Raw genomic sequence first — 27,647 nt, forward strand, 5'->3', positions numbered from 1 at the left:
GTATCCAGTACCCTCTTTTGATCTCTGTGGACACAAGACACATATGTGGTACACAGACATACATGAAAACACCAATACACATAAAATTAAATTGAATTTTAAAATATTGAAGGAGAGCTTGATTTTGATGCTGCCATTTCTGAGACTTATCCCTAGGTAGCCAGAGATACATTGTACCATGTTTCTTGAGAGGTCTTTATTTACTTGTTTGTTTAGTAAATATTTAGTATCTATATTTGTGTCTGTAAAAATCCCTCCCCAAGTCCCTCTGCTCACCACCTTATCTTTTGAGATCAGGCTTCTTACTGAAGCTTGAACTTGATGATTTGGCTCCAGTAGCTGGCCAGCAAGTGCCAGGGATCTCCCTGTCTCTGCCTCCTAAGGACTGCTGGGGTCATAGACTGCTGGGGTCAGTCTTTTTCACATCAGTACTGGGACCCTTCACTGAGCCATCTCCCTAGCCCTTGAGAAGTCTTCAAAAGTTGGATATAGAGTCACTGCTTGTCCATAATCCCAGCATTGGTGAGACTGAGGCAGGAGAATCACAATGAATTGAGGCCAGCCTCAGCTACCTGGTAAGTTCAAGATCATCTTGGGCTACAGAGTAAGACCCTATCTCAATCAACAATAAACAAGAACCCCCCCCTCCACAAAAATAAAACACAAAAAAACAGGAGGAGGCCTGGAGAGATGGCTCAGTGGTTAACAGACTGCCTGCTCTTTCTAAGGACCCAGGTTTGATTTCTAGCAACCGGATGGTGGCTCCCAACCATCTGTAACTCCAGTTCCTGGACATTTGACACCCTCTTCTGGCCTCTCAGGCACTGAAAACATGGTACACAGACATATATGTAGGCAAAACACCCATATACATAAAATAGAAATAAAGGAAAATAATTAAAAATAAATAAATCTTAAAATCCTAAAGAAACAGAAAGATTTGTTTAGCACTCTGTAGCAGTTGATCACTGAGTAGGCAGGGAAAGACAGGAGCTTTCACTTTTGCAGTCATGACCCCTAAGAAAGTCCTCACTGAGCTACCTATGTAGAGAGTAGTTATGCCTTCTTTCCCAGGTTTCCTTTATCGCAGCCTGACTCTAACTGCTGCTGTTTCACTTGGCCAAGCCGGCTTGTGTGTTCTGATAGGTTCCTAGCCGGTTTCCCGCTGTAGTGATGACACCTGTTTGCTGACGGTCTAGGGTGAAGGTCCCAGAGGAAGCTGCCAATTGCCCTCCATGGTGGTTCTCAGGTTTATGTCATCAGGACCACCTGGAGGACTTGCTTTAAAAACCCACATGTGCACAGCTCCCAGCACGTCTCATTTGTGTCTCCGAGGTAGGGGTGGTGAACCGCACTTCTCAGGAGTTGCTAATGTCACTGGTGTGGAAGCTTTGAGCACTGGGCTGTTGTGTGCTATATGAGGAAGAAATTGAGACATATTCTCTGATTTTGAGGACCTTTCATTGACTCAGGAGTGTGAATTTCTGCAGATGGCAAATGATTTCAGAGCAGAGGGAACTGGCCAGCAGCTGGGAAGCCAGGAAGCTTTTACAGAACTGTTACGTTGTCGGTCATTTGAGCTGGCTGCCTGAGGCTCACTGAGTGGTACATTCTAGGTAGGAAAATACTTCTGTTACCTAACAGTGTGGAGGTGGAGCTGGACATGGTGGCCTGTGGTTGTAATCCCAGCACTCCGGAGGTTGAGGTAGGATAATAGCTGTGGAATCAAGCCAATCCCTGCTACACTGTGTGTGCCAGGCTAGTTTGAGTTACATTTTGAGACTCTGTCACAAAACAAAACAGCTTGTGAGTTGGTAAGAGCCAGCATCATAAAACTACTATTTTCAACTACATAATTTAAAGTTGTTTTTTTTTTATTAAAAAAGAGGAGATGGAAATGTTACAGGTGTTTCAGTGGGTAAGTAGTGAGTCACTCTGCTGGTGGGGATTTGATTGATTAGAGAGGTTAGCATGTACAAGGCCCTGTGTTCAATCACCAGCACCAACCAAGAAATCCACAAACACACCCAGATTGTATGGGTTTCTAGCTTTAATTATTTCACAGGATTCCTATTGAACAACTGCCAGGTAGCTTTAGTGTGTTGGCCAAGATAGGATCACAGATTTTAAGGCTCACATAACCTCTAAAAAACTTGATTACTGCCCTTCAAGACAGAAAGATCAAGTAAAGACTAAATTGCAAATGCCACTCACCAAGAAATTAGTCAGTCTGCATTTTCCTTGATTCCTGTTTTACTTTTTTCTTGGCTCAAATTCAGTGTACACAATTCTTATTTTAATGAAACAGCATAAAAAATTTAAAGTGGATTTTGAATTGCATAGATAAAAAGCAAACAATCTGACCAATAAGTAGGAAGCTAAATTTGCTAATTTGTGTGTTTGTGCTAGGAATTGAACTTAGGGTCTTGCGCATGCTACGTAGGTACTTTGCTGCTGTGAATCTGCCCTCAGTGTGATTCTTAAGCTTTTTTTTTAAAAACACACATACATTTATTGTATTTGGAGCTCCTTTGTGTGTACTCTTTAAAAGTTGCTGCTTTCATGAAACAGCAAGTTAAAATCGTATCTTCTTGACTTTTAGGTACTTACACTGTGAAATTTTATGATGGAGTAGTTCAAACTGTCAAACATATTCATGTCAAAGCTTTTTCCAAAGATCAGGTGAGAAATGTGGTTTTGTGCTCTGTGTTCTGAACTATGCTAACATTGTACTTTTGTTTCTCAAATAAAGACATTACATGTGTTTATGATGACAAGTCTTTATTTCCTCCATCTGACAGTTTCACAAGAAAGTAATAACACAAGTTTTCCGAAGTTGTAATATTTATGTTGCTTTGTCCTTTCCTTTTAACCCAGATTTTCTTCTTTAAAAATGCTGAGGACAGTCCCCAGTGTGTGCTCTGTTTTCCTCATCTCTTCCCAAGTGTTCTGTCTCTGTCCCTTTCCCATCTTCCTGCACCCTCACCCAGCACAGGGAGTTTGAACCCTCGAGCACTAGAACACACTTTCTCCTTGTCTAGCTGTGTTCCTGACATGACTGAGACCATGGCTTGATAGCTTCCACCTCCCTTGCTGTACTTGGCAACCACTCCAGCTAGACGTGCTTACTTTGAAATTGCGTGTGGTGACGACCCATTCACCTTGCCTGAGCAGAGAGCCTGAGTTCTGCTCCTAAAATACAGCCCCAGAGCTCTGACCTCTTGAAATACTTTGACTTCTCCCCCTCAGTCTCTTTCCTCTTCATGTTTTAATCAAACCAACATTCATTTACTGATGTTTTGGGGGCTGTTTTAAATTCTAACAGTTAACTGATGAGACAGCTAAAGCAAGTTAGCCAGAGGTTTTAGTTCCCTCATCCCTCCCTGTGGATGGGAGTGGGACTGCGGATGCTGGACCTGTTGGGTCTTTCTTGTGATGATCAGGTGCTTCCACTTGGCACGGATTTCACAAGATTTCCTGTAAACATCGAGGCAGGAGAGCTTTTAAGGAGCCTCGCTCAGGACCATTTTTGTCTTTGCCGGTTCTCCTCTAGAGAACACTGAGAAAATAAATGCTGAAGCTTTGCCCCATGACTGATGCTTCTTTTGCCTGCCTCTCGGCATCTAAGAAGCTGCACTGGTGCTTGACTGTGCTGTGTTGGCCTTACATTTGGTGTTTTTGTGTTGAAGTTTTGTGGAATGAGTTGATACAGACAGAAGAACTGAAATATGAACTTGCGTGGAATTGGTCGGTAGATAGGTCCTGAGACTCTGCAGCTCCTGATAACAAAAGTTCAGTTTTTTTGTTTTTTTAATTGTATTTTGGGATAGACTCTCATTCTGGCCCAGGCTGTGCTCTAACTCATAGTGATCGCCTGCCTCAACTCCCAGGTGCTGGGAATAGAGGTATGAGCCACAAACCCATAGAGTTTATTACTGTTTATTCAGTAAATTGAATATGGGCTGGACACAGGGCCTTACTGAGGGAAGATTTATAAGCATTTCCCTTCTCAGTTCCTAGCTGCCTCTGAGTGTCTCACCTTACCTTAGTCCCAGCAGGCCGCCAAGACAGACAAGAAGCTCCAAGACATTCGTGTGTAGACACACACACACAGACACACAGCCACAGACACCCACCCCTACACCTACCTGCCAAGAGGCTATATAGTCCTTTGACTCAAGATGACTTAAAACGACAAGTTTTTTATACAATATTGGAATAGGTGAAATGTTCACTGTAGAACCTCGTTACTCTAAATGTTTTGGTAATTTACATGAGTTACATTTAATTTTCTGAGTTTATGAAAAGAATATTTACTTGTAGAAAATCTGGAAAGTACTAGAAAGCAGAAGGAAAGCAAAACCATTTAGATGAAGGGCTTCTGCTTGTTGTGTATTTGACACGTTGTGTCTGTCCTGCTGGTGTATTGTTATAAATGTGTTAGTTCCAAAATTAGAGTCAAGTGCATGTTTCTATCACGTGTTCTTTTCTCTTAACAATATAACAGTCCTCAAAGTTCCTTTGTCCTCTGAAGTTACAGCTGTTTAGTAGCTCTGCAGTGATCTGTAGTACGCATGTAGTTATCCCCTAAGTGGTTCGTCTCCAGGTGCGCATCAGGGTGTTTGTAACCAGCTGTGAAGTTTGATCTTTCTATTAGCAAACTGTTTCTGGAAATTCATTTCCCCTCAGAAATAGGAACTTTCAAGAAGTTTGACCCGAACTGATGTCACCCCTTCCATAAGGGGTGCAACTGCATGCCTCTGTTAATTGTTCCTCTCAGGGTCTGGCTCCTTTCAGAATAGTGTTGGGACTTAAAAAAAAAAGTCTCACTGTTGATAACTTTTCCCTGAGGGACAAATTTATCTTCAGCTGCTGAGCATTTAAAGATTCCTTTCTTGCTTCTGGAGAAATCAATGCACTTAGAATGTGTGTGCTAGGGATCCCCTGGGAATATATTGTGGAGATGGATCCCTGATCTTCTCAAGAGGGATTCATACATAAATAAACTTAATTATAGTTAGAAATTCTAACTTTCAGAGTCAACTATATTAGGAGACAGTCACACTAGGACACAAGATTTTAGAATGAATTTTAAAGTAATTTACCAACAAATTAGAATACTATTTTTCAATGGAGAAAACACCCAACAGCTCAGGAGCCCAGTAAGTGGCTTGCTGGAGTGAGCACAGCTGTTAATCCAGAAAGGCAGTTGAGACCTGAGACCTTGGTCTGGCTTGGGCATTCTGAACAGTGTCCTGTTAAGCCTCCAGTTTCCAGTTGGTTTTCTTCTATATAGAACTGGGAAGCATCGTACACTGGGCCTTTGAACAGCCCTGAGTAAGAAGGTTAGAGCACTGCTGTTAGAAGCACTGCTTCCAGGCAAGGGTCCTGCTAGTTGACATTCCTTAGTCTTATGTGACTCCGTCATGATAAGGGAGATTGCAGAGCTCAGAGGGCTTGAGACTGGCAGTTGTCTTTAAATGGAGGGGTGGTTCTCAAAGCTCAGATGCTCTCCTCAAAGCTCAGATGCTCTCCTCAAATCTCAGATACTCTCCTGGTTGCTTTGCTTCGTGTGACCCGGCCTGTGTCCTCTTAGTGTCTTCATTGTCTGCATAAGTGTGCAAGCAACCTCCTGATTGTGTATTTGCAAGTAATCACAAAGTGTTTCATCGCTATTTTGCTCATTTTAGAATATTGTGGGTAATGCTAGGCCTAAAGAAACAGATCACAAAAGTCTTTCATCATCATCTGAGAAACGAGAGAAGTTTAAAGAGCAGAGAAAAGCCACGGTCAATGTGAAGAAAGACAAAGCGGAAAAAGCCTTAAAGACAGAAAAGCGGCCCAAACAGCCTGACAAAGAAGGAAAGCTGACCTGTTCAGAGAAGGGCAAAGTGTCAGAGAAAAGCCTTCCCAAGAACGAGAAGGAAGACAAGGAGAACATTTCCGAGAATGACAGGGGGTGCCCTGGGGATGTCCAGGTGGAAAAGAAGCCTGAAAATGACCTTGTGAAGAGTCCACAAGAGAGCCTGAAGGAGCCAAGAAGAAAACGAGGCAGACCCCCTTCCATAGCTCCTACTGGTGAGTTTCCCAAGTGGGCTCTGCAATGGGTGATGCCAGTGTTCTTCTGTGGCCTTTGTGGTTCTTTATGCCTTCTGTACTTCAGTCCTTCATGTTTGTGACTTGCTTGTGACCTGAAAACAAATCATGCCTATGGAGCTGAGTTTCAGTGAGGTGTGTGTCCAGGTGAACATGTTGGGAATGTGGCCATGGCTGAGCTTCTGGGGTGCATACCCCATCTTCCCTGAAAGAAACAAGGGAACTGAGGCCTTCTTGTGCCTGCTCCCGTGACCTCAATCTAAGGAAATAACATCCTAGTGGGCAGACCCGAAAGGGGAGAAGAGCGGGAGCGGAGGCGGCAGGGGCTGGAGTACAGGCAGCAGCAGAGCACACTCTGAGCCTTCCTTTGTGAGGCCCTGGGTTCAGGTCTTAGGGCCAAAACCAAACATGCACGTGCGCGCGCACACACACACACACACACACACACACACACACACACACACACACACGCCTCTGAGGGAGATCCCTCAGTCAGAAAGCGTTAGAGCTGGAGGCAAGGGCACAGCTTGAAATGGAGCTCTTAGGGGCACTGTGGCTCACACCTGTGACACTAACACTTGGGGAGCAGAAGCAGGAGGCTCATTAACTCAAGACTAGCCTGGGCTTCATGATGATGAGACCCTGTCTCAAAAGACATTGAATTTTTAAAAGATGTTTATGGATGGGGAAATTTCAGTCTAAATAAAAACATAATTTGGTTAATTAAATTGAAAAGAGTTAAGGATCAGTATAGATTTAGGGAATAATACCCAATTATTTAAAGAATGTGTAAACTCTGAGGTAGGGGATTGATAAGTTCAAGGCTAGCCTGGGCTACATAGTGAGTTCTGGGTCAGCCCATGCTAGAATGAAACTTTGCCTCAAAAAGCCACACCAAAAAAAAAAAAAAGACAAGAAAAGAAGAAGAGGTGTAAGTTTGGAATTCTTCTAGAATAACCAAGAATGAAACAAGTTTGGAATTCTTGCCAAGCCAGACATTCATTCTTCAGGTGATTTGGTAGCGGGAAGAGCACTCACCCTGGATGTCTAGATGGAACCTGCCCATGACTGAGTGTATTTGTGGTTTTTAGACTTTCTTCTTTGCATATTCTTTGCATGAACAATGAAAAACTGTGAAGCCCATCACATTTTCAAGCAATATCTATAATTTTTTTTTGTTTTCAATTGGGCTGGAGCCCATAGCCTTGCACATGATGAGTACATACTTTACCATTGAGCTTCAGCCCTAGCTCACAGGATCTTTTTTTTTTTTTTCCAATACAAGTTTAAGCAGTTTCAGTAGATAATTTAAAATGTAAAATTTGACATAAAATATATTTTGTCAAAACTAGTCCATTCATTGACACCTGGTAGAAAAAAGTACCTTCAGTTACTTCATTCAGATGAATGTATGTAGTAGTATATTCTTCTCAAATCTGAGTTCTAATTTTATAGGAAACTAGAAATAGCCAGATTTGTCTTCAGGTGAAATATGTGTCTCCCCTCTTAAATAAAACCCAAACCAAAAAAGGCTGGGTAAAGCTCTTGTTGCATATGTCTGCTAACCTGAGTTTAGCTCTCCAGAACCCACATAAGGGCCAGACACTGTAGAGCATATCTATAATCCTAGATTACCCATCCCAGGAGATTCAGTGGAAGCTTGTGGGCCAGTCACCTTGTCACATGCAGCGAGGGGTAGCAAGAGACACCCTGTTTGAAGGTACCGATTCCCTGGATTGTCGTTTGATCTCCACACTTGCTCTGTGGTTTGCAGGGACTTGCATTCACTCATGTTCATGCAGAGAAAAATCTCTCTCTCTCTCTCTCTCTCTCTCTCTCTCTCCTTCCCTCCCTCTCCCCCCCTCCCCCTCACACACACACACACACACACACAAATAAAACAAAATAAAAAGTCTTGTTTTTTTTTTTTGTTTGTTTTTGTTTTTTGAGACAGGATTTCTTTGCGTAGCCCTGGCTGTCCTGAAACTCACTCTGTAGACTAGACTGGCCTCGAACTTGGAAATCCTCCTGCCTCTACCTGTTTGTTAGAATTAAAGGTCTGCACCATCACCAACTATCTGTCTCTGTCTCTGTCTCTGTCTCTGTCTGTCTCTCTCTCTCTCTCTCTCTCTATCTCTATCTCTATCTCTATCTCTATCTCTATCTCTATCTCTATCTCTATCTCTATCTCTATCTCTTGCAGTGTTGGGGATCAAACCCAGGGCCTTCTGCATGATAAGCAAGTGCTATGCCTGCTGTTAAGCTATACCCATAGCCCTCTCTGTCTATATTTTTATATTGACTACATGTTGAAATATTTTAGATGGATTGGTTTAAATAAAATATTAAAGTTAATTTTATTTTTTAATTTTCTAATATGATTGCTTAAAGGTTTGGTTACTTGTGGCTTACATTTGTTATTCTCATTGTATTTCTACTGGACAGCATTGTCCTTAAGTTGAATTGCTGTCTTGACTGCCTTTCGAGAAAGAATTAAACACCAATACCAAGGCATGCATGGCCCCTGATGACCTGACCTCTCATTGAGAGTGGTACTAGCTATATACTGTTCTTAGGGAAATTGAGAAAATACCAGCATGTCTTGCGTTCAAGTAAAGAATGAAGAATGAATTGGGACATCTAAAGGTTTCAACCATCGTGGGTAGTACACCATGTTCAGATGGGGAGTGAGAGAGATGCAGGCTTTTCCCCCATTTGGGGGATTGAACCCAAGGTTTGTTCACACAAATGCTTCACAACCCACACTGCATCTCCAGACCCCAAAGCAGATATTCTGTTGAAAGTTTATTCTGGAGATATAAAGATATTCTGGAGAAGGGCAGGTTATACAGGGAGAAAGAAGAGATAGAAAATGTGAACTGGTAGAAACTGAACTCATTACAGTTCCGTTTAGCTCTTCCTGCTACAGCTTGGAGCCTTTGGAGTGTACTGAGGTCTGTTGTCCCAGGTCACAGACTCTTCCCATGGAGCCATCCATGGCTTCAGTCCACCCTGCATTCATTTATTGCTTTTGTAAGTGGGTGAATGAATACCAGCTAGGACACATTTAAAGAGGGCATTTTCCAAGTTTCCTGTTAGCTGGACTGAGGCATTTGTAAGAACAGGCTACGCTTGTGCCCGAGTACTCCCTGATCAGCATCTGTGGAGACCTTGGACTCATGACTGTTAACAAGCTTTCCTGGGGAAGAGTTAGGGAAACACTGGGGTTCTGTATAGGTCCTTGTTCATATGTGGTATCAAAAGGAAGGTTTGTCTGGTGCTGTATACATAGTTCAGGCACCCTTAAGAAATTAAGTAGCCTGGGTTCATTGACCTACTGGAGTTCTGAGCTTCCTAGATTGCACAGATCTGATTGGGAGTGGAATCTGAGCTATGTAGAATGGATTGGTTTGTGTGACTCAAGCTTGGATCCAAGTTTCCGCCACTTGGAATAGAATAATGTTGGGAAGATTGAATGTAGCAAGAGCCTAGATTGGGGGTTGCCTCCTCAGAGCTGGGCTCTGCCTCTCTCCTTCAGCCACACGGAAGCTGCTGATCTTAGATGGGTCTTTTCTCCTTTTCCTCTCATTTGTTTCCTATCCTCCTTTTCCTGTCTGTGGTCCTCTTCTCTCTTCTCTTGCCCTCTTTTAGTCCTGCCTTCCTGCCAGGTTCCCTAATCTTCCTTCTGTCTTTTTGGATTTTCATCTTCAGATCTGGGGAGAGCATCTTGTGCTTTAGTCTTAAAAATAGGGAATGAAGCATCTCCAGGGGCTCAGTGTCTACAACTGCTGGGTTAGTGATCTGCAGTCCTGCCTGGGGCACGAGATTTGTGTTGGCTTTCATTTCAATCTTCAAAACCATACAAAACAGAACAAAAACACCTAGAACCAGTGACAGCTAATTTAGCAGGTAAACACTGAAAACAGCAATTAAGCCCTAACCTGGACACACATTTTAAAAGTGAGCCTGGATGGTGGGTTCTCTAAGTACTGGGTAGGTCACAGTTTGTTTAGTTTTAGTTCTTTTCTTTTTCTGGATGGGTCAGCAGGTTTTGAAAAGATTTGATGCTCAAAATGCCTGAAGGAGTGAGGCACTGGTGGTGCAAGCCTGTAATCCCAGCACTTGAGAAGTGGGGGTCATTTTTGGCTACATAGAGATTTCAAGGCCATCTATACCAATGGTTCTCAACTTTCCTAATGCTGTGACCCTTTAATACAGTTCCTCATGTTGTGGTGACCCCCTACTATAAAATTATTTTCTTTACTACTTTATAACTATAATTTTGTTACTGTTATGAATTGTAATGTAAATATTTTTGGAGATAAAGGTTTGTCAAAGGACTTTTGACCCACAGATTGAGAACCACTGATCTAGACTATATGAGATCCTGGTCCCCCACAGTGCTCTTTCCCAGGACTGCAGGAGTCTTATTTGGTAGTGCCTGTCTATAACTCCAGGAAGTAGAGGCAAGAGGATCAGGTGTTTAAAGTCACTCCTGGCTGTATATCTAGTTCAAGACCAGCCTGGGCTCACTACATCAGTTTTTTCCTCTCCTCCAAATGAAGCAAGACAACAGGAGTGTGTGCAGTGGAGCACGCCTACAGTCCCATCTACTCCAGAGACCGAGGCAAGAAGTTACAGATTACAGGCCACTCTCGGCAGCTTAGCAAGACACGGTCCCTCCCTGTCCCTTGCCGAGAGACTTTTATATTGCCTACGAACCTTTGTATTTTTAAGAGGTCATGTTGGAATGCGGTATTTTAAAGAGGTTTGAGAAGCGCTAGGTCCTAGGCAGAACCACAAAAAGAAATCCAGGAAGTCAGTCTGCAGAGTGTCCCCATCTTCCCAAGGAAGCAGTTTCTCCTTTCCTTGTCTTGTCTTTCCACCTTAAAGTACAAATGTTCATTTTCAGAGTTTAATAATGTGTCTTCTTTTATGTTTTGAGACAGGGTCTTATTATATCCATAGGATGTCTCTCTTCTCTCTCTCTTTTTGTATATGAAGTATATATACATATATATATTGTTTTATTTGTATAAAGGTTCACAATTAGGCACTAAGAAGTTATATATTTTTGTGTGCTTTGTATATATTACAGCTGTAGATTCAAACTCTCAAACTTTGCAACCAATAACATTGGAATTGAGAAGACGGAAAATATCAAAAGGAGGTGACATCCCATTAAAACGTCCCCGACTTGACAAAAATTCATGTGAGTCTCCAATTTATGTATATGTGGCTAGAATTTGATAAATTATTTGGGTCAGCCTCTGTGTCTGTCTGTGTGTCCTTTTTCTTATGAATGCTAATGACTGTCCTTGAGTACACGAGCTAATGTGAGTGGAATATGGTTGAGTCAGTAGTTTTTGCTAGAAGCAATGTGGTCTGTATTTGTGATACACATCTGCTTCCATAAAGTGTATTTCATTTGGATTCCTTCAGAAATATATGACGTAGTAAGGATGGATGGATTTCATGTGGCGACAAAAATTTTAATCTGGCATGGTGGGGCATGCCTTCAACCCCAGCACTAGGGAGGCAGAGGGAGGCTGATCTCTGTGAGTTTGAGGAGTTCTGGGGCTTCATAGAGAGACCCTGCCTGACAAACAAACAGAACATTAAAAATACTATTACTTTTTACTAGAAAGCAAACATGTTGGCTTCCAAAAAGATTTGTGATGGCTTTAAATGAGGTTCTCCCGAGCCTTGACTCTGGGGGTCAGCATACAGTCTTACGTCGGAGGCTCCAAAATGGAGGTATGGCTGAGATTGTGACATGCTACGGCAAATCTCTTAAAGTCTTAATTCTTTTGTTTGTTCTTTTTTTTTTTTTTGAGACAGGGTTTCTCTGTGTAGCTTTGGATCGTGTCCTGGAACTTGCTTTCTAGAACAGGCTGGCCTCAAACTCAGAGATCCTCCTGGTTCTGCTTCCCAAGTGCTGGAACTAAGGTGTGCACTGCCGCTACCACCCAGCAAGCCTGAATTCTTACATGTGACTGTAAGCTCTCTCCAGGCCAGACTATGAATTCTTTACAAAGTAACATTCCTTCCTAGCAGAGATTTTTTTTTTGTTTTGTTTTGTTTTGTTTTTCGAGACAGGGTTTCTCTGTGCAGCTTTGCGCCTTTTCCTGGAACTCACTTGGTAGCCCAGGCTGGCCTCGAACTCACAGAGATCCGCCTGACTCTGCCTCCCGAGTGCTGGGATTAAAGGTGTGCGCCACCAACGCCCAGCCCTAGCAGAGATTTTGCTTTTCCTATAAGCTAGGAAAGTCTATCAGTCTGCCATTCCAGAAGTCTCTGTAGGAAAGCCCTTGTAGAATTAAACAGCTCAGAAGCCTACCTTAGTGGAAGTCTTCCTTCCTGTTGGTCTCTGAGTACAACTTTCTGAATGGTTTACAGCCCAGGAACAGTCCAAAAACCGCTCTGAAAACAGTGACAGAGATTTGTCCAGGAGACGGTCCTCCAGGCTGTCCACTAATGGGACCCATGAGATCCTAGATTCCGACTCGGTTGTACCTGCTCTGGTTCATACGGTTGATACGAATCCTCTACAAGACAAGTCATCCAGTGCCAAGGAGTCTTCCGAAGGTAAGTCAGTGCCTGGTGTGAAGTTTGGTCAGCCTGGTGCCTGTCTCCTAAGAACCAGTCTATCCTCTTCTGTACAGGCAATGGAGTTTTTTTTTTTTTTTTTTTTAATTATGTGTATAGGGCTGGAGAGAGATGGCTCAGTGGCACGTGCTACTCTTTCAGAAGAACCAGGTTCAATTCCTAGCACCCAAATTAGGTGGCCCACAACCGCCTGTAACTTCTGTTCTAAAGGGATCTTGACATGGCCTCTGGAGACACTGCATGCATGTGTGCACAGATAGGCTTGCAGGCAAACACAGCATACACAGGTAGGCATGGTTGTGCACACTTTTAATTTCAACACTAGGAAGGCAGAGGCAAGCCAAGGCTACAAACAAACCCCCACCAAAACCCATAAACAGGAAATAAAACAGAATCTAATAATAATAACAACTATATGTGTATAGTTATTATACACATACATGTGTGCCACAGCAGTATGAGCTCTTAACTACAGAGCCAACTCTCCAGTCCCAGATTAGATTGTGTTGAAATCCAACTATTGAAGGTGCTGCAGTGCTTGATGGTATATTGTTCTTCCCAGATGGTCTGGATGCTTTTGTGGTTGTTTTTGCTTATTATTCTGTGCTGTGTGTGAGGCTGGAGGCACATGGCTTGAGGAGCCCTGCCTCTTGGCCTTTTTGGTGCTGTCTTGCTCTGTGTGCATTTTTGCTGACTTTCCTTCATTTAACACAATTCTTTGAGGTACTTATTATAGCCTTGGCTGTATGAGTGGAAGGCCTTTTCTTTAATTCTTAAAAAAAATACATTTTATTTATTTAATGTATTTATTCAGTGGTGTGTGTGTGTGTGTGTGCACGCGCGCGCAATCAGAAGATAATGTGTGGGACTCTGTTCTCTTTGTGGAGTGGATGCTGGGTATTGACTAGAGATTGTTGGGCTTGGAAGCATCTTGCTGGTCCTCCCCCCCCCCCCCCCCCCCCCCCCCCCCCGTTGTTGTTGTTTTTAAGATGGGACTGCTCTATGGCCTGGAACTCAACTATGTAGATCAAGTGAACCTTGAACTCACAGCGATCTACCTGCTTCTGCCTTTCAAGTGCTGGGATTAAAGATGTGTGCTCTAATCTTTGTCCTCTTTTTTTCTTTTGGTTTTCTTTCTTTCATTCTTTTTAATGTGGGCATTGGATGCCCTGGATTTGGTGTTACAGGTAGTTTTGAACTATCTACCATGGATGCTGGGAATCGTCCTAGAATCTTTTGCAAGAGCTGTACACAGTCTGACTCAGCCGTTTCTCCAGCCCCTGAAGTGTGCTCTTACATGTCATCCTCCAAGGCATCCCTGGCTTTCTAGTCTGTTTTGGAACTCTTTATTTCTTAATTGTATAAATATGTATTTCCCACGCATTCTTTATTTCTTCCTCTAGGTCAGTTGAAGTCTCCATTGGAAGCTGGCCAGGTCTCATCTGTATTAACTTGCCACTCCTTTGGGGATGGACTGGGGGCTGCAGGCTTGGAGGTGAACTGCAAGTCAATGGGAGAAAACACTATGAAAACAGAACCGGTGTCTCCTCTTGCTGAGGTGCAGGAGGTTTCGACTGTTGAAGGTGTGTGTTTAGAATTAACTTAACCATGCTTTATGTGTATGCATGCACTTTTACTTTGACTATAAGGTATGTGTTTGTTTGTTTTTTGAGACAAGGTTTCTATGTGTAACAGCCGTAGCTGTCCTGGAACTTGCTCTATAGACCAGGCTGGCCTTGAACTCAGAGATACACCTGCCTCTGCCTCCTGAGTGTTTGGGATTAAAGGTGTACACCACCACCACCCGTTTTATTAGTAATATAATTATACCTGTAATCTCCACATTGGAGAGACAGAAGTAGGAGCATTATTACAAGTTCAAGGCCAGCATCATTTACATAGAGGCTTCCAGGCTAGCCAGGGTTTTGCAGTGAGGCTCTGTCAAAAGAAAAATACATAAAAAGGGGGAAAAAAAAACCAAAACAAAACTCAATTTTTGTGTGTGTGTACATGTACGTGTGTAGCTCTAGCTGTCCACTCTGTAGACCAGGCTGGCCTCTAACTCACAGAGTTCTGCCTGCCTCTGTCTTCCCAGTTCTGAGATGAAAAGCGTGCCCCACCACTCCTGGCAAAATTCTTTTATTTAATGGTACATGCCATTCATTTCTGATTTTGTTACTATATTCCCTTTTGATAAGTTTGGCTAGGGACTTATCAATTTTGTTGATCACTTCAAAGAAGTAACCTGTTTAGTTTCTCTATTGCTTTTTCTCTAAAAGATTTGTCCTAGCTTTCTACAGTCTTAGTTGTTTTAGCCCTGTCCTCTTTTCCCCCCATGTGTGTTGTGTGTTAGTATATGTATGTGTTGCGTATCTGTTCATTTAATCAGTAGATGTTAAATGCATGTAAGTTACAGACCTTATTCTAAACTGTCTTATTTGTGAATGTTCTGCATGTAACACAGAACAAAGAACAGATTCATGAGGTTTCTAGATCAGTAGCTCTAACCCATGTAGTCTTGGTGGTTGCTTGTCTGTTATAAAGTGAGCAGAAAGGTATTTGCCACCGTAGTGTTAGAAGCTACCAAGTGTTGCACTTTTAAGTTATGTAGGTCTACCATAATGCCTAAAAGAGTTGTGGCTTTCACAAACTTAGATTCTCTATGCTTTTGTTTGAGACAGGGCCTCACTCTGGAGCCCAGGTTTGCTTAGTACTCATTGTGTAGCCCAGGCTATCCCCAAACTCGTGGCAATTCTTCTGTCTCAGCCTCTCAGTGCTAAAATTGCAGGCCTAAGCCTCCTGGTTCTGTTTTCTGGAGTAGAGTATTAGATGTATAATCATTTTACTTTGATTAGTTGTGTCTATAGCCCACTGTATCATCACCAAGTGGGATTATCTATTTTATGCCCTCTTATGTCTTTCTGTCTAACAGAATAGATAATCAACACGTGGACTCCAGAAACCCTTAAAATAAAGTATTGAGAATAGAATGCCCACAGCCATGTGTGCCTTGTGGAGGAACTGAACTCAGAACTCCCTCTCTCAGCCCTTCGTGTGTGCCAGAGAGTTCTGACCATTCATTTTACAAAGATGAATGGGCATGATTAGTGTTCTTAAGTGCTTCTGGGAGAGAGGTGGTGTTTGGCAGGGTTGGAGGAATGCTCTTGCAAGGTGGTGGCGGGTGGGCATTTGAAGCCTGGGCCTAAGCACTGTGTGGCCCATGAGACTATCAGATATGTGCCTTTTGACCTAATTGCAGGCTTCCTAAAGTAGGTTCAGCCCTAACAGGGAAGTTGCTGTCAGTCTGAGGGCATTTGCTTTGAGGAATTCGTGGAGTTCTTGACTTTCAACTTAAGTCTAACTTTACAGTAGACAAAGGAGCCTGATATGTTGCAAGAAGAAACAACTCATCTTGCAGCAAAACTATCTGCTTCTATGGATTGCTAGTGTGGTCCCAAACCTGCCTTCCCGCTGTACCCCCATCCCATCTGATGAGCTGCTGGGTGGACACAATGAGAGGAGAGCAAAGTTGCTGCCTGGAGGGACTTTGTACAGTGTGAGGTGCAGGCCCACCTGTTTCCCAGGCACTTGTCCACTCTGAGTGAGGGGCAGCATGTAGCATATGATCAGGACTTGGGGATGGGGGTGGGTAGCCTTTGGAATTTTGTAGCTAAATTGGAGAAATGGGTTGTTTAGAAACAGAGTAGTGTTCCTGGGGTTCGTTTTGGAACAAGGGCTCTGTGGGAAATACAGATGATCCAGAAAGATTGCCGGGAAGAAGGCTGCTAAAGACTCATGCGCCAGGAATGTGTTATATAAGTGAACAGGAAGTGGACTGGGTTGTCAGCAAAACAGCCTCAGGGAGCAGGGTGGCTGGCTGATGCAGCACAGTAGTGACTGTTCTTTCCTCAGGCTACGGCCACGGCTTTGGTGTTCCTAAACCTAGATGGAGTCGTGTCTGTGTGAGAGACTCTCAGGTAGCAGCTGGAGCTGGCATAAACATGTGAGTTCAGAGAAGGTTGGCAGTGGGGCCTCCCAAACCCAGCCCCGGCACCTGGGGCAACACTGCCACCTTATGGAAGAGCTGGGAATGTTCACTGGGACCAGACATATGGAGGTCAGGGGACGACTTTGAGAGCCACTTCTCTTTTACCTTTTGTGGGTTTTGGCAATCAGCATCACATTGTCAGGCGCACACCGCAAGCGCCTTTACTCACTGAGCCATCTCGTTGGCCCTCAAAATATTTTTGTAGATATTTTTTCTGAGCACACATATACATGTGTGTACATATGTAAACATACATGTATATATTATCTTGTTTCTTGGTGCTAAGGAAACCACAGATGTACCCCTACTGAGTACACACTCTGCTACTGAGCTGCATGCCTGGTCATGCCTTCTTTTCTTATGCAGTGCTAGATTGAACCCAGGACTTTGGACAAGTCAAGCAAGGGTTATACCACTGAGTTACACCCTCAGCCCTGTGAGCATATTTTTCTTATCTATCTATCTATCTATCTATCTATCTATCTATCTATCTATCTATCTATTTTTGTTTATTTGTTTATTTATTCATTTATTGTTTGTTTATTTTGAGTAAAACCAAAACTTATTCTAAGACACAGTCATCCTAGGGTCCCCCCTGCCATATAGCCTCCCTGGTTCTGTGGGTTGCAGTCTGATTGTTCTTTGCTTTGTATCTAGAATCCACTTATGAATGAGTACACACCATGTTTGTCCTTCTGGGTTTGGGTTACCTCATTCAGGATGATATTTTCTAGTTCCATCCATTTGCCTGCAAATTTCAGGCTTTCATTGTTTTTCTCTGCTGAGTAGTACTCCATTGTGTATATGTACCACATTTTCTTAATCCATTCTTCCGTTGACGGGCATCTAGGTTGTTTCCAGGTTCTGGCTATTACAAATAGTGCTGCTATGAACATAGCTGAGCATGTATCTTTATGGTATGAATCAGCATTCCTTGATTATATGCCCAAGAGTGGGGTGGCTGGGTCTTGAGGTAGTTCAATTCCTAATTTTCTGAGAAACTGCCATACTGATTTCCACAGTGGTTGTACAAGTTTACATTCCCACCAACAGTGGAGGAGTGTTCCTTTTGCTCCACATCCTCTCCAACATTGACGGTCATTGGTGTTTTTGATCGTAGCCATTCTGACAGGTGTAAGGTGGTATCTCAGAGTTGTTTTGATTTGCATTTCTCTGATGATTAAGGGTGTTGAGCATTTCTTTAAATGTCTTTCAGCCATATGTGATTCTTCTTTTGAGAATTCTCTGTTTAGCTCTTTAGCCCATTTTTTAATTGGATTGTTCAGTATTTTGATGTCTAGTTTCTTGAGTTCTTTATATACTTTGGAGATCAGTCCTCTGTCAGATATGGGGTTGGTGAAGGTCTTTTCTCATTCTGTAGGCTGTCTTTTGGTCTTATTGACCATTTTTTGCCCTACAAAAGCTTCTCAGTTTCAAGAAGAATCTCCCATGCTCATGGATAGGTAGGATTAACATAGTAAAAATGGCAACCTTACCAAAAGCAATCTACAGATTCAATGCAATCCCCATCAAAATCCCAACACAATTCTTCACAGACTTGGAAAGAAAAACACTCAACTTCATATTGAAAAACAAAAGACCCAGGATAGCTAAAAGAATCCTGTATAATAAAGCAACCTCTGGAGGCATCACCATCCCTGACCTAAAGGTCTACTATAAAGGTATAGTAATAAAAACAGCTTGGTAGTGGTATAAAAACCGACATACAGACCAATGGAATCGAATTGAAGACCCTGACATTAATCCACGCACATATGAACACCTGATATTTGACAAAGAAGCCAAAACTATACAATGGAAAAAAAGAAAGTATTAACAAATGGTGCTGGCATAACTGGATGTCAATATGTAAAATATTACAAATAGATCCATATCTGTCAGCATGCACAAAACTCAAGTCCATGTGGATCAAAGACCTCAACACAAATCCAGTTACGCTAAACTTAATAGAAGAGAAAGTAGGAAGTACACTTGAACACGTTGGCACAGGAGATCACTTCCTAAATATAACACCAGCAACATAAACACTGAGCACAACAATTAGTAAACGGGACCTCCTGTGTATATTTTTAAGTAAGTCTAATTTGAAATTATCTCAGGCCCATGACAATGTTGTCTCTATAGTATAAAGAAGAGGAGCGTGGTTGCTCACACATGAAGTCCCAGCACTTGGGAGGCTGAGGCTATAGGATCATTGTGAATTTGAGGCTCCCCTGGGCTCCCCAGTTTGTTCAAGACTGGTATGGGGCACAGAGTGAAATCCTGTCTCAACAACAGCAGCTGGTAGATAGACTTTCTGTCTCTCATGTCGGGGGACATGATGAAGCAGCGTCTGGTAGGAAGGACAGGAGGTGGAACGGACATAAAGGAACGCTGCTTTAGAGCTTCTCAACAGGTGGGTCTTTCTCCCCTTGCTGCCCCAGTGCTCTGTAGAGTTAGAACGTGTGTGTGTGTGTGTGTGTGTGTGTGTGTTTGTGTGTTCAAGCCAGCAACAAACTTAGCATCCTCCTGCTTCCTTCTGCCAGGAACTAGAATTACAAGCAGGTGCCAACACACCCAAGTCATGTTTCATCTATTTTTAATTTTCCTATGGTACATGGTTTTAAAGTTGACAGGAAAAAGGACAGTGCCCCTTTCTAATTTTGCTGTTGTTGGTTTTTGGTCTTTCTTTCTTTCTTTCTTTCTTTCTTTCTTTCTTTCTTTCTTTCTTTCTTTCTTTCTTTTTTTTTTTTTTTTAGATTTTATTTATTTATTATGTATACAGCATGTATGACAGCAGGCCAGAAGAGGGCACCAGATCTCATTACAGATGGTTGTGAGCCACCATGTGGTTGCTGGGAATTGATCTCAGGACCTCTGGAAGAGCAGTCAGTGCTCTTAACTGCTGAGCCATCTCTCCAGCCGGTTTTTGGTTTTTCAAGACAGGGTTTCTCTGTGTAACAGTCCCAACTGTCCTGGAACTCACTTTGTAGACCAGGCTGGTCTCGAACTCAGAGATCTGGCTGCCTCTGCCTCCTGGGATTAAAGGCATGTGCCGCCATGCCTAGCCCTAATTAATTAATTTTGAGACAGGGTCTTGTAGCTCAGTGTCTTCAGTGTTGGGGGCTGAACCAAAGGCTTTGTGCAAAGCAACCAAGCATCCTGTCAGCTGAGGTAGAGCTTCTGCTACCCTTCATAATTTATTTTGGACAGGGTCTTCCTCTGCAGCCCAGGTTTACTTTAAACACAGCAACCCTCCTGCCTCATCCTCTAAGTGCTAGGATTATAGGCTTGACTCATTACAATTTGCTCTTTCATTGTATTTTTTTTTTTCTTTTGGTTTTTTGAGACAGGGTTTCTCTGTTTAGCTTTGAGCCTTTCCTGGAACTCACTCTGTAGCTCAGACTGGCATCGAACTTACAGAGATCCACCTGGCTCTGCCTCCCGAGTGCTGGGAATCAAGGCGTGCGCCACCACCGCCTGGCTCATTGTATTCTTATTTTTTGTTGTTTTCAATTGTAAGTATGAATGGGGTCATTCAACATGTATGTAGTAACAACTTGCCATTTTCACCTAACAATGTGTCTTGAGATCAAATAGGTTAGTAAATGTGGACCTAGTTCATTCTTTGCCCTTGTCTTTTTTTTTTTTGATGGGGTCCTGTGTGGCCCAACCTGCCAGCCTGGCTTTGAGCTCACTATGTACATGAGGTTGGACTTCCATCCTACTACCTCTGACTCTGAGGCACTAGCATTACAGGCCTGTACCACCATGCCTAGGCTGCACACACGCATACGCGCGTACCACTTTGCACTGCTGGGGATGCAGCCACATCCTCACACATGCTAGGCAAGTGCTCTGCTCATCTCTAGTTTTTCTATTTAATGGTTGGTTAGAGTTACACGACACAGGCCTGGGATATAGCTCACTTGGTAGAGTATTTGCTTAGCTTGGAGGAAGCTTGGGTTAAACCTCAGTACTGCATAACCCAGGTAGTACACACCTGTAATCCAAGCACTCAAAAGGATCAGAAGTTCATGGCCCATCTGGCATACTTGAGACTATGTCTCATAAAGAAAAAGTTACATTTGAGGCAGAGGCAGGAGGATATCTGTGAGTTCCAAGCCAGCCTAGTTTCATAGTGAGTACCAGGACAGCTAAGGTTTCATAGTGAGACCCTGTCTTTAAAAAAGAAAGAAAGAAAGAACAAAAAGGTAGATAATGCAGACTTGCCATAATTTTCTGATAAATTCATGGACATTTAAATTTATTCTTTTTTTTATTTGTACACAGTGTTCTGCTTGCTTGCATGTACCAGAACACCAGAAGAGGGCACCAGATCTCAGTACAGATGGTTGTGAGTCACCATGTGGTTGCTGGGAATTGAACTCAGGACCTCTGGAAGAGCAGCCAGTGCTCTTAACTTCTGAGCCACTTCTCCAGCCCTTAAATTTATTCTTATTATGATATTTTAATTTCAACATTTGACTAGTATTGTGAATTGAAATCTGCTTGGGTCTCTTTGGATTGTCTTTCATTGCTTCAGAGCAGAGAAAGTTATTCTTTCACAGACCTGTAAAATCCTTTATTATGGCATTATTGCATAGGACATGTCAAAAAGTGGGAATGCCCAGGGCTGGCCACACGGTTCCATTGCTGACAGAGTCCAGCTGTGCCAGATCTTGGTGTTGAGGCAACACCAGATGATGAGAAGTGACTCCTTTCCTCTGGCTGGAGAAGTGATAGGTGACAGGATCCAGCACAGATACTGAGTGCCAGTGATGAGGTACAGCATGTAGTCGTTGTACCAGCTGTAGATGGTATGTGCTCCCTGCCAGAGGGGCCCCTGTGGATCCCTTCCCACACGCTGAGTGAACCGTGTCTGGGTGGAAGAGAAGGCTTGGCTGAGCCGGGGAGGAATGGCAGGGAGAAGAGACACAGAATGAGCAGGGGTGTGAGTGGTGAGAGCACGAAGCAGCCACTGGGCCAGGTGGTGTTGGCTGAGGTGGGAACAGTCTTCTTGTGGAACAATTTTAGAAAAACAAGATGGTACTGACGACCCAGGACTAGGCCAGTCTGAGTGTCATGGGTGTCATCTACCTGAGGTTTTGAGATACTGGCAATGGGCATACAAAAAGAGGGTAAAGTAGGTCTAGCATTTTTATTAAGTTTTTTTGTGTGGGGGTGTTTTGCGTGTATGTGTCTGTGCACCACATTTGTGCCTGGTGTATGTGGAGGCCAGAAGAGAGCTTCAGAGTTCCTGGAAATGGAGTTACAGACTGTTGTGAGCTTCTACCTGAGTGCTGAGACTTGAACCCAGATCCTCTGGAAGAAAGCAGCCCGTGCTGTTAACTGCTGAGCTTTTGCTCCAGCCCCTAACGTGGCCTTTTACAGTGAACAGAGTTGAAGGACTGGGGTAGTGCAGTTCTACCCTGCATGAAACTTGGAGTTCAGCCCTGCCACTGCAGCAGCAAAATGAAACAATCAAAATGCTAACCTAGTTTAAAAGCTTTTTCAGAAGTATGAGATAGTATATATTTATTATAGTAGGAAAAGTGTAAATCATTGCCCAGGTATGTGTGGTTTATAGCAATACTAGCCTCCAAGGAGCTGAGTGCTACCAATAGCCAGAAAGCCCTGGCTCTTTCCCCAGAGGACACAGATGAAAACAGACCTGGCCAAATCCTTGCTCTGCATGCAGGAAGGAATCCAGATGGCCCTAGCTTTCGGGGACCATGTGCATGCATATGTAAATACACATACAAGTACATAGGAAACAAGAAGGCCGCTGATCCCACTCTGCATTCTTTGTAATAGTATTACCCCAAATCCAGGCTTCAGACATTTTTATTTTCTCATAGTCAATGTGGGTAACTCAGCCAGGGGTTGTCCAGGGCTGGGCTCCCATCTGAAAGCTTTCAGGGGAAGACTCCAGTCTTCAACTACTTGAAGATGGTGACTGAGATCCTTGACATTTTGCTGGCACTTCTGGGTCCTCTGTGCACTGGCCTCTGGGAAGTGGCTCAGAACACGGCCTGTGTTTTTAAACTGGCAGAGGAGACTGTCTGCCAGGAAGCTGGTATTACAGCCTCACTGACAGGAGCTGGTATTGTGTTAGAGATGACTCAGGATGCTGCTCAGGTTGAGGGGTGGGATGGAAGAATCACACAGGGGAGTGAAGACCATCAACTGCCTGGACGCCAGGGGTTGAAGATTTGTAATGCTCAGATCGTCCATCTCTTGATGCTTACTCCCGTATGCACTCGGCCTTGTCAGCGCCTCCGTCCTTGGAAAGAGCTCTTGTTTGGCTGGCTAGTGGCTTTGTCCTAGTGACACCCGGCAGTGTCTTTTCCATAGGGAGTTTCCTTGCCTACCCAAGCCTTGTGTGATCCTGGCACTGCCACCACTCAGAGGCACCCAGGTGCCCGGCTTGCTTCTCTTGGCAGTCCATCTGTCCCATTGTCTGCTCAAATACAAAGAAAAATCAGGGATTTTGATTTGGGAGCAGTTATTCCTTCTGAACTGACTTTATTATCTTCTCAGAAGTTTGCTAGAGTGGTAGACTGTCCCATGTGTCCCAATTTAGCAGATAGTCAAACTACACCCCTCTTGGAATCTGCTCATAAATAAGGAGATAATGATTAGGACATTGGTAGGCTATAAAGATGAAATTGAGTTGACTCAGGAAACTATTGCATGGTTGGTTAATGTTGGTCTGAAGGCTCTTGTGAGGGTTTTCTTTAGCTACTGGACTGTTTTTATTGACTTGGGTAAAGAATATATAGTTTTGCACAGTAAGAATTGCAAAGTTTTTCCTGGGTATATTGGTGCAGGCCTGTAATCCGAGCATTTGCAATGTGGAGGCAGGAAGTCTAGTGTTTGTAGGTAGCCTATCCTACATAGCAAGAACTTATCCCCCTCCAAAAACCAAAACTGATGAAAAAAAGTTACCAAGGTCTTAGACTAAAACAATTAGGCAGAATTCATTAGGGGTAATTGTAATTTACCATATAGGTTTTTGATGACTGGTTTTGTATCAGCTTGACACAAGGCTAGAGCTATATGAGAGGAGGGAACTCAATTGAAAAAATGCCTCCATAGTATCAGGCTGTATGCAAGCATGTAGGGCATTTTCCTAATTAGTGATTGAAGGGGCGGCATCCAGCCCATTGTGGGTGGCGCCATCCCTAGGCTAGTGAGGTAGCTGGGCTAAGATAGCCAATGAGAAGGCAGAACAGCAAGGCAATAAAAGTGTGGGTAGACAGGAAGTAACTCCCATTTTGGAAGCTACAGAATTGGTGAGGTAAGGTTGACTGGTGGCTTTCTCTGATCTAAGGCTTTCACTTCACCCCTATACTTGGCGCCATGTTTTTTATTTCATAAGATCATTTTAGAAATTCATCTACATTTGGTGCCCAACGTGGGGCAGGAATTCATTTTAAAAAAAAAAAAGCCACTTGCTTGTGGCCTTGCAGGCCCCAGTTCCACCGGAGCTACACGCAGCTGGGCTCTATAAGAAAATGGGCTGAGTAGTCATAGTGAGCAAATCAGTAAGCAGCTCCCCTCCATGGCCACTGCATCAGCTCCTTCCTCCATGTTCCTGCTTTATTTGAGTTCCGTCCTGACTTCCTTTGGTGATGAACCGTAAGTTGTATTTTGGTTATAGTGTTTCATCACAGCAATAGAAACCCTAAGACAAGTTTCATAAAACTGGAAAAGTTGAGATGTACTTTGACTTGTGGTTTTATGTTTTGCTCTTTAAAAAAAAAAGTATTATAAGTCAAATGTTGGGGGCACAAAGGTCCTTGCGCCCACAGATCACTAGGGAAACCAGGAATGTTAAACACACAGGGGCCTCTCAATGGAGGAGATAACATACCTGTTTTCCAGCCGAGAAGGCTGGGAGTGGATATTGTTAAGGACCTTTTTGCTGTCTGTGGAGGCAGACCTCATCTAAATCCCCCAATATCCCAGACTCTCCCTCCCTAGACTTTCATCTTTAATGGAACCCATCCTTAGAGGAGATACCACATGTATTTTATAGCCTGCTGACCTCTTTACTACCCATTAAAGACCACACTAGATTCTAGACCTTTTAGCTGTAGAACCTACTCTCATGGTCACATGTACTTTGTAAAGGAATTTATAAGTAGTTATACCTTAAGCTTTATTGTGTACCTGGGATGGGAATGATTGTTGTCTGGAAATCTTTTCCGAAATTGTACTGTGTTTTAAATATGCTGACAATGAACCACCTGGTATTAGACTTCCCAAAGTCTGATCCAGGTTGACGAAATCAATCTGAACTGAGTTTTCATTCTCATCTCTTTGTGGATCTACCTGTATTGACTGACACCTGTAGGGTCCCCCTTAGTCAAATCCAGGGTTTCATGCATGCTAGGCAAGCATTATACCACTGAGGTACATCCCCAGTCCTAATCTGTATTAAAAACATAAAACGGAGCTAGAGAAATGGCTTAATAGTTAGGGACACTCACTGCTCTTGCAGAGGTCCTGGACTCCATTCCCAGCACCAACATGGTGGTTCATAGCCACCTGTAACTGCAACTCCAGTTCCAGAGGATCCAACTCCCTCCTCTGGTCTCTGTGGGTACCAGATAAGAACATGGTACACATGAATCATACAGGCAAGACACTCTTACACATTTAAGATATGTATGTGTACACACACACACACACACACAGACACACACACACACACACACACACACACATTTTAAAGCTAGGCATGGTGGCACATGCTTTTAATCCTGCACTCAGAAGGTGAGTTTCAGGACAGCCTGGATAGATAAAGATTCCACCACTCCTCCCAAAAACTTTCACTGTCCCAATAAAAGATGCTCCTAAGGTGGGGGTAATGATTTTGATGGCTGGGCACACTAGGAATTTTGTGGTTTATTTTGGATTTTACTTTTTTAGAAGTATGTTGACAAAACTTAGGGCTTTACAAGCTAATCTATCCTCTAGCCAGGATGTGCAAGAGGTGATTGGAGAAACAGTTCACCTTTGGTTGATAATTACAGTAGTTCTCTCCATCCGAATTTTAGAGACCCATGAGCCTGCTTATGGGAAACCTTCTCCGTCGATCAATCCCCTGCTTAATGCATAGGTTATCTTTAACTCTCTAGCTCTTTGGAATGATGGTGTCTGTCACTTTCATAGGCAAGAAACTGAAGAACCAGACTGACTGAGGCAGCTTTGATATGTTGCTAATACAGGGCTGAGCTGGTGAGACTATGCAGTGAGGGTGGGGAGGGGACATCGACAACACTTCTGGTCAATTCCAAAACAGCTGCTCATAAATATAAAATAATTCTGTAGAGTAATACTAGCCCATATTTATTGTGTACTTAAATGCCAGGCAGCCCTCTCAAAGACTCTTGGCATATAATTTGTTCTTCATAACTCAGTGATGTCATTGCCTTTATTATCTTCACTCTGCACATAAGTAAACTGAGGCAAGGGAAGTAAGTTGGAGGATCCAGATTTGAACAGACCATCCAGCTAGGAGGCCCACCTACGGCTGCCACTTTGCTGCTTGCCTTATGTAGTTGGTAGTGTGTGTGCAAGTGTGCAGTTTTGTTTGGAGACAGGACCTCTGACCCTGAACTTACAGGGTCAGGAGGTGGTTCACAACTGACTGACCTTGAACTCCATATGTAGCTGAGGATAGCTTTTGGATTTCTAATTCTCTTGCCTTTAACTACTGAGTGCTAGGGTTATAGGTGTGTACTGCCTCAGACTGTTCAGTGCTGGAGGTGAAAGCATATGAGGTGAGGACTCTAACAACCAAATTACTACACGAGCCCCTTGTTTAATTGTACTTTGTTTTGTGAGGCAAGATCTCACTATGTAGTGTAGCCCAGGCTAGCCTCACAGTCACAGTCCTCTACCTCAGCCTCTTCAGTGCTAGGATTACTGACATATTCTACTATATCCAGCTGGGTTCACATTTTTTTAAAATTTTATTTTATAATTTAATTTAATTTTACATATCAGCCATCCCTTGTTCTTCCCCCTCCCACCCCGGGTTCACATTTTTGACTGGCGAGAATGACAATTCTTTGTGGAATTAGCCCACATTTAAATTATTATTTTATTATTTGAGTGTGTGTTGCATGTGTGTATACACATGCGTGTGTGTCCACGAGAGTGTATATGCATGAATGTGCTTGTGCTTGTAACTGCAGTGCCCACAGAGGCTGAAAGGGGGTGTTAGATTCCCGGAAGCTAGGGTTACAGTTGGTTTCACACCAAAGCCCAGGCCTAATGTGGGTGTTGGGAATTGAACCTGGGTCCTCCGCAAGAGCAGTTCATGCTCTTTACCACTGAGCCATCTCTCCGGGTCATAGATTTTAATTCACAGATATTATTTTGGCATTCAGCACTTCTATTACAAACAAGTGGATCACAGCCCAGAGCTTCAAACAAGCTTCAAGAATGTTGGAGCTCGAGCCGGGCGGTGGTGGTGCACGCCTTTAATCCCAGCACTCGGGAGGCAGAGGCAGGCAGATCTTTGTGAGTTCGAGGCCAGCCTGGTCTACAGAGTGAGTTCCAGGAAAGGCGCAAAGCTACACAGAGAAACCCTGTCTCGAAAAACCAAAAAAAAAAAAAAAAGAATGTTGGGGCTCATCATGCCTGTACTGATCTGGTCACCCGCAGAGAGTTGCTGGCAGTCTCTGATGCACTTTGACCTGTTTGTTCGTGCAGTGTTGGAGTTGTCTGAGGTAGTTGTTGAAAGACAGTGAAAGGGGGGCTTTTTAAGGTGAGCCACATGAACTAGCCACGATTTCCTTTAGAGACCTACAGAAATAGAAGATACTTGACATTTAAGAGTGCTGGTTACTCTTCCAGAGGGCTAGGTTTAACTCCC

General features: G+C 43.3%; 1 protein-coding gene across 3 annotated transcripts in view; it reads left to right on the top strand.

The window, feature by feature from the left end:
- The window catches only part of Phf20 (PHD finger protein 20), a 118,275-nt gene that overhangs the window by 68,119 nt on the left and 22,509 nt on the right, over window positions 1-27,647 (top strand). Inside the window, exons 5-9 of one of the 3 annotated variants that reach the window (XM_028889007.2) lie at window positions 2,603-2,682; window positions 5,691-6,078; window positions 11,195-11,308; window positions 12,496-12,684; window positions 14,109-14,288. In XM_028889007.2, the coding sequence (XP_028744840.1) occupies window positions 2,603-2,682; window positions 5,691-6,078; window positions 11,195-11,308; window positions 12,496-12,684; window positions 14,109-14,288 (951 nt within the window). The remainder of the gene's footprint in view (window positions 1-2,602; window positions 2,683-5,690; window positions 6,079-11,194; window positions 11,309-12,495; window positions 12,685-14,108; window positions 14,289-27,647) is intronic. The other 2 variants (XM_028889008.2, XM_028889009.2) reach the window with 2 other exon arrangements.

The sequence above is a fragment of the Peromyscus leucopus genome, chromosome 4 (assembly GCF_004664715.2).
Source record: "Peromyscus leucopus breed LL Stock chromosome 4, UCI_PerLeu_2.1, whole genome shotgun sequence".
Lineage (NCBI taxonomy): Eukaryota > Metazoa > Chordata > Mammalia > Rodentia > Cricetidae > Peromyscus > Peromyscus leucopus.